Genomic DNA, 13,117 nt, shown 5'->3' with positions numbered 1-13,117 from the left:
GGTTTCCGGGTTTCACCATAGATCGAAGAAATAATGAAAAGAGTTTGTAGGATCAGAATTTGGCCTTTTTCAGATCAGTGACATTTCCAATTCCCACTTAATTGGACTGGCCATGAGAGAGATTACAAAACCGATTCCACTGGCCGAAATGGAGGGGGGGGAAAAAGCTATCGCGAGACAACAACTCCCTGTGGTATTTTTACATAACTCCTCACGACCCGCCCCTAAGACACTTAAACGGGAACCGGAAGTGCAAATGCCTCCCTTTTTCTCTATGGGGGAAGAAGAGGCGGTGCTTTGATGCCGGAGCCATTTCTGTCATGCGGTTTCGATCTAAGATTATAGACGTTGGATGTCTCAATCATTTCAGTCGTGAGTAGAGCGTGTGAAAAAGCCTGCAGCTCAGCTGGAAAGAAAAAAAACACTGGAAAGAGCATATTCAGCTTTGTCCTCTCCTCCGTGGCTTCTTTTACCAACTGTCCGCCAGATTTTTAAATTTTAAGGAGCGGCGCTTCTTTTTCCATCAAAAGAGCGTGCTTCCTCTGAGGATAAAGGGGTCTTCAAGGAAAATACCAAGCCTTCTGCCGGGAATGGAAATAGAAACGTGGCTACTGATTATATGAAATAAAGTGTTTCATTTATTTGGCAGTCCATCTGTTTGTTCCACGCTACTGAGGAGAGTAAATAGGATGATAGATTCATAGCTGCCAACTGAATTGGATTAATTCAAGCAGATACATATTCTTTCCAGTGATTTGCTTCCCAGAGTGTGCTAAGCTCAAATCAAACAAGCCATATGAATACTCGGACAATGTATGTAGTACAGGAAGAATGTCATGTTTTCATTTTGCTGTTGGAGAGGTAAAAATATACAGGGAAAAGAAAAAAGGGGGCTTGTTCATTTACAGGGATACTTCAAAAGTTGCAGCCTATCTGTAATGAATCTATTAATACCATGTTACTCAAAGACTGCCTTCTTTTATTCCTCCATGACTTGAGTGAGAAATAAGAATTGCTTGTTAATTATGTCAATAAAATCAGTTATAAAAATTCAGTCACAATTGCACATGAGTAAACAGATAGTTGAAAAACTATTACAGTGATTAGAACTTGGGCCCCAAAGCTTTTTTGTTAATCTTACAGAAATGATAAGTTAATCTTTTAGTGATGGGATATTACTGGAGTCCGGTAATTTTTAATGCAACTTCCAAACGAATCCTTAATATGCCTATTTGGTAATGAAGTTTCACCCTCTATTTTTGTTCCTGTGACTCAAGATAGTCTATTATACAGAGATATTAAGAGATTATGTTGTAAAATGTACTGTCTTGACAGGTGTGATAAGCACAATTGCCAAATTAGCTAAAACCTGTACCCTGCGGCTTACTTTGGATAAACTTTACTTCATCCTCAGTGACAAAGTGGCAAATGGCGGTGTTAGTATGTGGTGTGAGCTTAACCAGGTAAGAGTTCAATGGCAAAAAATATTAAAAACAGCAAACTATGAAGTGTTGTACAGTATTGTACATAATAAGCAGTTTCTCCTATGTTCCTACAAAATATAAAAAATAGAGATAGAAATAAATGAACAAGAAAGACAGAAGACAAGCAAAAATGCAAGTTGAATTTGAGGTAATTAAAGACCCATAAGAGCTGAAAGATATTCAAGAAGAGCTAGAAAATTGTTATCATAATTTAAGAAGGGATATAGAAGAATAGAGTTTTAAATAGCTTAGCATCTGTCTTAGCGCAATATCATCTAAATAAAGTAAGCAGAGATGAATTGATCCATATTTGATATAGCTGTTTTCTGTCTACAAGTTTCTTGGTATGAATGTAGGTAAAGCAGAGAGGGGGAGATTGCTGGAATCCTAGCCCAGCAATCAAAAGTGATTTCTGATGTGCTTCCTACTGCAAAAGTAATGCAGGTGCTGGGAGGGGCAATATAGTTTCTTTCAACAGATAAAAAACAAAAATGTCAAGGAAACAATTGCTCCACTAATGAGAAAAGATGGCAAGGATGCAATGGGCAGTAGAGAGAAAGCAGAACTACTTAATTCATTCTTTGCATCTGTCTTCTTGCAAAAAGATAATACAGCTCAGCCTATCAAAAACATAACTGTAAAGACAAACTAAGAATACAAATTAAAATAAGGAAGAAAATGGTAAGAGAACACCTGTTTGATCTAGATGAGTTCAAATCAATGGGACCTGAAGGCTTACATCCCAGAGTTCTGAAGGAGTAGCAGATGTGATTTCAGAATCATTGAACCATATTTTACAAAGATTGTGGAGAACTGGGGAACTACCAGAGGACTGGAAAAGAACTGAGGTAGTTCCCACCTTCAAAATAGGAAGAAAAAAATAGGTCCAGGAAACCAGAGACCAATCAGCCTAACATCAATACTTGGGAAGATATGCAACAGATCTGTGAACACCTGGAAGCAAACAAAGTTTTAACCAGAAGTCAACGGGTTTGTCACAAATAGTTCATGCCAAACAAAGATTATTTCATTCTTTGACAAAGTGACTAAATTAATGGACCAGAAAAATGCAGTGGACATAGTATACTTGGATTTCAGTAAGGCATTTGACAAAATAGACCATAACCTACTGCTTGGTAAACTTAAAAAAATGTGGGACAGGCAACATCACCACCTGATGAATTTATAACTGATTGACAGTGCTCAATATGTAGTCCTTAATGGAACAACATCTATATCATGGGTGTCAAACTGCCGGCCCATGGGCCGGATGCGTCACATGGAAGCTACGCCCATCCCAGCTCCGGCAAAGGGAAAAAAGTCATGATATGTTGTGACACGTCATGTGATGTGACGAGTTTGACACTCCTGATCTACATGGAGAGAAATAAGCATTGAGGTATCCCCAGGTTCCATTTTACCCCCAGTACTTTTTCAACATCTTCATAAATGATTTAGATAAGGGAATACAAGGGGAACTCATCAAATTTGCAGATGACGCTTGAATTTGTAGTCATTTTGCTCTTTTATCTTTAATATTTCTATTTAACAGTTCCAACACTAGAATAAATAATAAAGGACACCCCTGTCTTGTACCCTTCTGGATTTCAACTGGTTTTGTAAATCTCTGTTCAACATGATTTAAGCTTTCTGGATTATAGACCCTGTATAAAGCCCAATCCAAAAACCATATTTTCCACTATAAACATAAAGGCCCAGTTCAAACAATCAAAAGCTTTTTCTGCATCCAGAAAGATTAATGCAACTTGTTTTTCGCTACATTGTTGTAAATGTTCAATTATATTCAAAATTACTCTTACATTATCTTTTAATTGTCTTTTAGATAAGAAGCCACACTGGTCTTCATATATATATAGTCCTGTAAAACTTGTTAAATATTAAATTTAATTGACCACTTTTTCCTCCTTTGTTGTACACTATTTTCTTTTTTGTTGTGAGGGGTGAATATGTTTTTGTTTTGTTTCATTTTGTTTTACTCTTTTGTATTTTATTTTCTATGATAAAACAATACATTTAAATTTTAAAAAAATGCAGATGATACTAAACTGGCAGGAATAGCCTACACCCCAGAAGATACTCTCAAGATCCAGATGAATTTTAACAGACTTGAACACTGGGCCCTATCTAATAAAATGAAATTCAACATAGAAAAAAGTAAGGTTTTACACTTAGGCAAAAAACCCCAAATGTGCAGGTACAGATTAGGTGAAACTTAGCTCAATAGCAATAACTGAGAGGGATCCTGGAGTTCTAATGGATAATCACTTAAATAGCAATGTGTGGTAGCAGCCAACACAATCCTAAGTTACATTAATGGAGGGATAGAATTGAGATCACATGAACCCCTTTATAAAGTCTCAGTAAGACCACACTTAGAATAGTGCACCCAGTTTTGGCCACCATATTATAAAAAAGGTGTAGAGTGGAAAGAATGCAGAAAAGAGCAACAAAGATGACTGGGGGGCTGGAGGCTAAAACATGAAGGATTACAGGAATTGAGTATCTAGTCTAGTGAAAAGATGGACTAGGGGTGACATGATAGCAGTGTTCCAATATTTGAGGGGTTGCCAAAAAGAAGAGGGGGTAAACCTATTTTCCAAAGCACTAAAAAGCAAGACAAGAAACAATGGATGGAAACTAATCAAGGAGAAAACCAACCTAGAGCTAAGGAGAAATTTCGTGACACTGAGAACAACCAGTGGAATGGCTTGCCTTTAGAAGTTATAGGTCAGTGGTGGTGAACTTTTTAGAGACCGAGTGCCCAAACTGCAACCCAAAACCCACAATGTATCGTCGGGTGCTGGGTGGGCGTGGCCCACTGCGTGGGCATGGCTACAGTGGGTAGGGGCTGTGCTGGGATTGGGGCTCGTGCTTTCTGCCCGCCTGCAGATGCCGCGGCTCTGCTTGCCTGGCAGGGGACACACATGGGGCTGCTGCCTCGCTTGCTGTGTTGGGGCTAGGCTGAACTGGGCTGGGCGTGGAGCCTCCTCGCCGCTTCTTCCCCTGTGGACATCGGGAGCGCCCACCCCACCTATCCCTCGCCCCAGGGCAGCTGCTGCTGTCCGGCGCTCTCCAGCCTATCACTGACCAGCCGAGCGCTCCCACTCCCAGGCTGGGGCTGGTCAGATTTCCCCCATGGGCAGCGCTGCACCTGTCCCCAGCCAGCCCTCCTCCATCCTCCTCCTCCTGCAGGCAGACTGCGGTTTACCAAGCCGGGCGGCGCCTCACCGCATGTGTCCTCAGGCGGAGGAGCCGGGCAGCCGCGGCTCTCGCTCCCCTCCAACATCCATCTGCCCGAGGCCCGAGCTCGGCGCACCTGGCTGGCTGGCAACAGGCTGGAGAGTACGGGACGGCGGTAGCAGCCCCAGGATGAGGGGTAGGCAGGGTGAGCGCTCCTGATGTCTGCAGGAGGAGAAGCAGCATGGAGGCTCCCCGCCCAGTCCAGCCCAGCGCCGGAAAGCGAGGTAGCAGCCCCATGTGCATCGGATCCAACCCTCGCAGAGTGCCCTTCTCCCATTGCCCCGACCCGTTTCCTTACCTCCGCCTGGCTTGTTCCGTGGCCTCACGGCAGCAGCATTGGGCAGGAGACAACAAACGGGGCTTACTGAGGATTGAGTTGTGTTTGCTGCCGCCTTCGCTGCTCTTGGAGCTGGCAATCAGCAGGGCCCCGTCACAGGAGGACTTGGTGCCATCGTCTAGCCCTACGAAGGTCACCTCACCCAAGCTGCCCGGATACATGCCCCCATTGTGTGACTTCTGTAGCGGCAATGGCATGGAGGCCGATCGCGGGCTCAGAGAGTGTGAGCGGAGCAGTCATGCAGGGCAGAGATGCTGCCTGGGGCCGGAATGGAGCCGCGAGGGACTGTGGAGTGCCGGCGCCAGCACGGAGGCTAATCGCAGGAGTGAGCAGGACAGTCGCGCAAGGCACAGATGCCTGGGGCCGGAGTGGGGCAGCGGCATAGCAGCCGCAGAGCTGGGTGGGGCGGCGGCAGCAGCGACGGCTGGGTCGTTTTGGTCAAAGCAGAGGCAGCAGCGCGGAAGAGTCGAGGAATGGCACCCACAATCTGCCTGGCCTCCGCTCCGCCTGCTTTGCGCAGCTCCTGGGCCCCCTGCACCCGCCGTTAACTCTCCCGCCACCCTGCAGGGTAAGTTTGCTGCCCCTGCCCAGATGCCCTCACCTCCCCTAAGCATTTTTTTTTACTAACTTGCCTTTCAGCTGCATCCCGTTTCTCCATTCACTTATCAGCCTTCACTGAATTTTTTTATCCCACAAACACATAGCAAAGGCTGAGAAGTGAATGGAGAAATGGAATGCAGTTGAAAGGCAGGTTAGTAAACAAATCCTTGGGGGAGGCGAGGGCATCCAGGCAGGGTCGGCAACCTTACCCTGCACGGCTTCGGCAGGTGTCTGACGGGGAGGGAAGCAACTAGGCCCCGCCCCACCCCTCACATGGAACGCCCTGCTCCCGCCGCTCCCCCCATCCCCACCCAGCATGTTTTTTCCAGCTCTGACACGTCACTTCCTCCACCGCTATGTGGGACTGAAAATAAAGTTCAACCAAGCAATTCCAACTTTGTGAGATCTTTTCCCCACAAGAAGTTAAAATTGATTGAACCTTTTTTTTTTTTGCACACAGTGGCAGAGGCCTAGGACTGGGGCAATGGCGCACATGCCCACAGAGAGGGCTCTGCGTGCCACCTGTGGCACATGTGCCATAGGTTCGCCACCACGGTTATAGGTGCTACATCGCTGGAGACTTTTAAGAAGAGACTGGACTGTCACTTATCTGGAGTGGTATAGGGCCTTCTCCTTTAGCAGGAGGTTTGGCTAAAAGACCTCTAAGACCCTTTCCAACTCTGTATTATTTTATTTGGAGAGACAGAACAACTGCTATGTGATAGTAACAAATTCTGAGTCCGTAGCAGTAAATCATGCAAGCAATAATAACATAATGTAGGTTGAATTTAAAGAGCTTTCTTCTCCCATTCTTAATTGTCTCCAGATGGTAGCATTTTTTGTCACTGCAGGTTAGCAGCATATCTGCAGAAAATTCAAAGGGGAGTTGATGGTCAGTTGCTTGCATTATATACATTTCTGATCTAGAGATTTATTTAATCTGTGCATCTTCCAGCAAAGTAGAGTTGAACATTTTATATATTTAGGGTTGAATAAAATATATAAATTATACTTCCTTTTTATTCAAACTGAAGACTTCATTTGAAAAAAAAGCTTCTATTAAACTATAGAAATAATTACAGTCAGGATATATAATATTTTGTTGTGAAACTTTATTGTGAGTTGGAAGATGTTAAATGAAAATGTTAATGCTTTTTTCATGTGTATTTTTTGTTTAATTAGCTATTATATGCTGTGGGTTGTTACTATCTGGTTTGTAGATGTATGTAAGTTAATGCTTTTGACCATGCTGAACTTGTTTTATAGTTCATACTAAGTACATTCATGACTATAGCAGCTACTTTACTTATATATACTTAACCTATGAGAGCAAAAGAAAAACCAATACCATACAAAATAATTTTAAATGAAGCCCAATATTAATAGCACTAGCCTTATCAGCATCTCTGCTTTCTAAAATTGTTCTAGATAAACTTCTTTGATGAATTCCAGATGGAGGGTGTCTCTGCAGAAAATAACGAAATTTATTTAGAACTGGCACCTGAAAACCTTTCCAGGGCTTTTAAAACTGCCCAAAATGCCAAGACAGTGAAAATCAAATTGACTAATAAGCAGTGTCCTTGTCTTACAGTAGCCATGGAGCTGGTGAGTAGAGAAGTATTCTTAGTCTAATGTCAGTCTTATCAAAGGAGAATTGCAATGTATTCAAGTGTTTGGCCATTAATAAGATGTACAGTTGTGTAAGTGCTCATGACACAGTAACTTCTTTCAGCATAACTTTTACACAGGGAGTCTTCATATTGTTGATATAGTTATTCTTGTTATTGTGGCATCTTAGCTCTTTTGAAGTCCCCAGGTTCACTATATCAGTGCTTTTCCACCAGTGGTATGGGTACCACCTGTGGTACATTGGCACCTGGCAGGTGGTACGCGACCATCCTAGAAAAGTGGTAGCAGGGGAGGGGAATGAGCTGAACCGGTGGCAGCATCCCACAAGCCTGAGCGAGAGATGGTTGGAGCTGCAGGGCTATCAGGGTTCAGCGGAAGCACTAGGATCAGCGCCGGGCGCCAGCTGGAGCTCGGCGCTGAGCTCGGCGCTGATCCTGGCGCTTCTGAGCCCAGAAGAAGCACCGATCAGCTAGAATGTTGCAGCATCTCCAGGGTCTTGTGACTTACATTCAGATTCTTGGCAACTGATTCATATTTATGATGGTCACAGTGTCCCAGGGTCATGTGAAGTGACCAAAACCTGCTGCAACCACCCCCACCCCACCCCCACTGCCAATCCTCAACAGAAATGCTCACAACAATGAAAACCTTGGACAGGAGGAAGAGCGTGGCCGGGTGGGCAGGCAGGTGTCTTGCTCGGCTGTGGCTTGGGGGGCACTTTTTTCAGTGCCATTGTAACTTTGAACAGTCACCAAGCGAACTGTTGTAAGTCAAGGACTACCTATACTTTATCACTTTTTTCCTTTTTTTTTGTTTCATCAAGTTTTTGACACCTTGCTAGGCGACTGGTGGTACTCGGATGTTGCCATATCCTAAAAGTGGTACAATGGGTGAAAAGGTTGAAAAGCCCTGCACTATATACTGTAGTATCAAAGTGAAAGGAAAATAATAACTTTTAGTTCAGCTAAATTATGGTACTAATACTTTGTTACCTCTGAATTAGGAATAGTTTAGGCTTTTTACAGTTCACAGAAACCAGATAAAAAATGACAACATACTCAAGGGAAATCTATTGCTACTTATTTGTGCATGTTTTAATTTATTAAACAACAGAGATATGCATGTGAACATTCGGGCTATGAAGAAGTGAATAGTGGGTTAAAAGCACATTTGTGTGTCCTGGACCATGGTCTGTACTACCTCCATGATGGACCTTTGGCAAGGGATGGGCTTTACCTCACAAAAACTGGGAAGAATGTTTTCGGAAAACCCCTAGCTCAACTTATCAGGAGGGCTTTAAACTAAAACTGAGGGGGGGAGAGTGACCAATCTTTAGGATCTCCAGGACCTAATTACAAGCAAAAATCCCTAGAAAACAAAACAAATAATGAAGTAAGGAGGGATGGGATGGAAGACAAACTCAAACACCAAATAGGAGACATAGGAAGCGTGCCTATATACAAATGCACAAAGTTTGGGGAACAAACCGGGTGAACTAGGATTATTAATACATGAAGGTAGATATGAAATAATTTGAATTACCAAAACTTGGTAGGATAAAACCCATTAGTGGAACATACTGATAGAAGGATACAAACAGTTAAAAAAAAACAGATCCCATAAAAGAGGAGGTAGAGTTGCACTATATGTGAAAGACCACTATATTTGTACAGAAATGCACAAGACCAAAGACGAAAACCTAGAATGCATATGGGTCAATATAAAAGAAAAAAAGAATGACATTGCCATAGGTGTATACTACAGGCTACCCAACCAAGCAGAAAAAATAGATGTACTTTTTGCTAACCAATTAACAAATATATGTAGGAATCAATAGTAATGGGAGACTTCAATTACACTGACATCAACTGGAAGACTAATTCTGCACCAAGTGAGAAATCAAATAGATTCCTGACCAATCTAGCTGACAAGTTTGTTGTCCAAAAGATAGCAGAGGGAATTAGAGGGACAATCATATGAGACCTAATTCTCACAAACAGAGAAGAAGTGACAGAGGGAGTTGAAACTGCAGGAAACTTGGGTGAGAGTGACCATGTCATACTAGAATTCAATATAATGCAAACACAAACAATAGAACATAATGATATCAGAGTCTTACATTTTAAAAGTGCTGATTTTAACAGATGATTAGGGATCTGGAGGCTAAAATATATGAAGAATGGTTAGAGCAGACATGTCAAACACAAGGCCCGGGGGCCGGATGCGGCCCGTGAAGTGGTTTCATGTGGCTCGCGAAGCCATCCTGGAAACAGTGAGGGAACGGCCGGGAGCCAATGTACAATTTTGTGGTGGCCATCTATGCTGAAACACATTCAGTCTTAGCTCCACAAGGCTGTCTGGAAACAGTGAGGAACCAGCCCCTGCCGCGTCGGCCCCACCCCCTGGGTGCATGCTGGGGAGGTGTCACTCTTTGTGAGCAATGAAGAAATGCACCATCGCCTGGAAGTGGCCAGCAAATGGCCCTCACCTACTTCACATATCCGGCTTGATGGGCTCTGGGGGAGGGGTTTGGGCAGGCAGCGGGGCGCTCTCCTCACAGCACCGAGAGGCTGAGCCAGGTGGCGCAGATCCAAAAAGAAACGCAAGTCTGCCCAGCTCCCAGCCTGCCCGGTTTCAGCATGCAGCGGGGTGCTCTCCTCACAACGCCAAGAGCTGAGCTGGGTGGCGCGAATCTGATGAGAAGTGCAATGCTGCCTAGCCCCCAGCCTGCCAAGTTTCAGCAGGCAGCAAGGTGCAAAGTTGGCGAGCTTCGCACCGCCCGACTCAATCTCTCGGCGCTGTGAGGAGAGCACCATGCTGCCTGCCGAAACCACGCCCACCCAGTAGGCCATACCCACTCCATCCACGCCCACCCAGTTGGCCGCACCCACCCTCGTCACACCCACCCGGCCCCCCGAGGGCAACTGCAATGCTGATGCGGCCCTCAATGAAATTGAGTTTGACACCCCTATGTTACAGGAACTGGGTATGGCTAATTTAGCGAAGAGAAGGACCAGGGGAGACATGTTAGCAGTGTTCCAATATTTGAGGGGCTGTGGCAGAAAGGAGGGGTTCAGCCTATTTTTCAAAGCACCTGAGGGTCAGACAAGGAATAAAGGATGGAAACTGATCAAGGAGAGATTCAACCTAGAAATGAGAAATTTTCTGACAGAACAATCAACCAGTGGAACAGTTTTCCTTCAGATGTTTTAGGGGTTTCATCACTGGAAGCTTTTAAGAACAGACTGGACTGCCATCATCTGAAATGGTATAGAATCTCTGCTTGGGTGGTGGGCTGGACTAGATGACCTGCAAGGTTCCTTCCAACTCTTGTTATTCTGATTCTGATTCCAGGTAGCAATCATTCCAAATTTGATTTCCAGGACTTTGAAAGTTGATTTCTTGGAAATTTGGCTGAAAGATTTGTCTAGACTTCTGGCCCAAGCAAACTTTCAGAAGGAAACGATTGATTAAGGGTGACCATGTTTCATTGTAACTATTAACATATGATTGGAGAGAAGAGATAACTTTATGGCCAATTTTGATAGGCTTGAAATCATGGTGTTACTTGCAGTTATGAAGGAGTTGCTTACTGATGTAAAATAGATATGGATGATTGCAGTGAATTATGATAATTCTTTAAATAGCCAAAAATTACTCTTTTGGTCATGTGAAGTTTCTTTCTTCTAGTCTTCCTTGTCAACCAGTAGCCGCTTTGTGACTCATGATATTCCTGTAAGGGTTATCCCCAGAAAGTTGTGGAATGACTTCAGAGAACCCAGTGTGCCCAACTTCGATGTAAGTAACTTGATTTTCAGAGAATTGAAGCTAGCTTTTAAAAATACTGTTTTATTTGGTTTCTTCTCAAATTTAAGCGTTACTGCAGCAAATTTCTTATGATTTGATACCAGTGAACATTTTTATCTGGACTCTTTCCAATACTTTGTGTCATTTTCATATTGATTTTTATGCATTGGTTCTGTGCATCAGATTATAGAGGTACTTCCAAATGTAAAACTGTAATACAAACCAAGGTTTAATTCCACAAAACATTACAGGTGACACTGAAGAGTAGCTTGAAATCATAAACAAAATTAATCATAGTCAAGATCATGACCAAAGGACAAAACAAAAATATCTCACATAGCATAGAAACTACATTTCTTAAGTTCAAGATTCCCTACCACAAGCCAATTCTCAGACATGGGCTATAGCAGTGGCTTTCAATCTTCCTAATGCCGCGACCCTTTAATACATTTCCTCATGTTGTGGTGACCCCCAACCCCCCATCCAGCTGGCCAGGGAGGGGGGCAGGAAGGCTGTTCCACCGGCTCCGCCCAGCCTGGTTGGAGAAGCGCCCAGGCGGGGAGAGGGAGAGAGAGAGAGAGAGAGAGAGAGAGAGAGAGAGAGAGAGAGAGAGAGAGAGCCAAGAGGGTGACAGCGCTGGCAGAGCTTAGTTCAGCCTCCTCCGCGGAAAGGACCGCGAAGCAGCGCGGCCTCCCTTAGGACGGGTAGGCAACCCAAAACACTCAAAGAGCCATTTGGACACGTTTCCCACCGAAAACAAAACACTGGGAGCCGCAAAACCCTTTTAATATCTAAAATGAAGATAACACTGCAGATATCCTTTTTTACCTTTAATGTATGTATGTATGTATGTATGTATGTATGTATGTATGTATCTGTGTTTGTGTGTGTATATATAAAATAAAGGTAAACAAGGATACTGTATATGCAGTGTTATCTTCATTTTAGATGTCAAAACGGTCTCTCTCTGTCTCTCTTTCCTCTCTTTCCTTTCTCTTTCCTCTCTCTCTTTCCTCTCTTTTTTCTCTTTCCTCTCCCTCTCTCTCTCTTTCCTCTTTCTCTCTCTTTCCTCTCCCCTTCTTTCTCTTTCCTCTTTCTCTTTCCTCTCTTTTTTCTCTTTCCTCTGTCTTTCTCTGTTTCCTCCCTCTTTCTCTTTCTCTCTCTTTCCTCTCTCTTTTCCTATGTTTCTCTCTCTTTCCTCTCTCTCTTTCTCTCTCTCTCTTATGGCTGCATCGTCGGGGGTCCCTGATGCCCCTGGCCTGGCCGCCGCCGCTGCCAGGACTCTGCGCTGCCCGGCCTCATCCTCCGCCCATCGATGGAGTCGCAGTGGGGCCAGCGCCCGCCTGAGCTGCCTGGGGGGCAGCAGGAGGAAGAAGGAGAGGAGGGTGAGGAAGCAGCTGCCCCAGATGGGACTCCGTGCTGCCTGGCCTCGCCCTCTGCCCATTAATGGAGCCGCGGTGGGGGCTGGTGCCGCGCGGCCCCTGCCAGCCCCTCCGCCAGCCCAGCTGCTCCCCCCCAGGTACCCCTCTTGCCCCGGCACTTGCCTGAGACATCTGAGGGGCACCAGGAGGAAGAAGGAGAGGAGGAGGGTGAGGAAACAGCTGCCACCACCCCAGCCGGGACTTCGCGCTGCCCGGCCTCGCCCTCCGTCCATCTGATGGAGCCGCGGTGGGGGCTGGTGCCACGCGGCCCCTGCCAGCCCTTCTGCCAGCTCGGCTGCTCCCCCCCAGGCACCCCTCCTGTCCCGGCGCCCACTCGAGCCACCTGGGGGGCAGCAGGAGGAAGAAGGGGAGGAGGAAGAGGAGGTTAGGTTAGGTTAGGTTAATTTAATTTGTATACCGCCCTTCTCCCGTAGGACTCAGGGCGGTTCACAGCATATTAAAAACACAAATACAATATACAAGATACAAAAAATCATACAAAAATACACAAAATAACCCCACTAAAACCTAATTAAAAGCCAAATATTGATTGCTGTATTCCCATTAAAATTACTTTT

The 13,117-nt window shown here is 44.7% G+C and overlaps 1 protein-coding gene across 3 annotated transcripts in view; it reads left to right on the top strand.

The window, feature by feature from the left end:
- The first annotated feature begins 268 nt into the window (after positions 1–268).
- Positions 269–13,117, top strand: part of HUS1 (HUS1 checkpoint clamp component) — a 39,277-nt gene continuing 26,428 nt past the window's right edge. For 2 of the 3 annotated variants that reach the window (XM_015829190.1, XM_015829183.1), the window contains exons 1-4: positions 269–372; positions 1,336–1,463; positions 7,111–7,287; positions 11,002–11,109. In XM_015829190.1, coding sequence (XP_015684676.1) covers positions 321–372; positions 1,336–1,463; positions 7,111–7,287; positions 11,002–11,109 — 465 coding nt within the window. In that variant the 5' untranslated portion in view covers positions 269–320. The remainder of the gene's footprint in view (positions 373–1,335; positions 1,464–7,110; positions 7,288–11,001; positions 11,110–13,117) is intronic. The other variant, XM_029286876.1, reaches the window with a different exon arrangement.

The sequence above is a fragment of the Protobothrops mucrosquamatus genome, unplaced genomic scaffold (assembly GCF_001527695.2).
Source record: "Protobothrops mucrosquamatus isolate PMUCROS unplaced genomic scaffold, P.Mucros_1.0 scaffold_231, whole genome shotgun sequence".
NCBI lineage: Eukaryota > Metazoa > Chordata > Lepidosauria > Squamata > Viperidae > Protobothrops > Protobothrops mucrosquamatus.
This window is presented reverse-complemented; position numbering and strand designations above follow the sequence as displayed.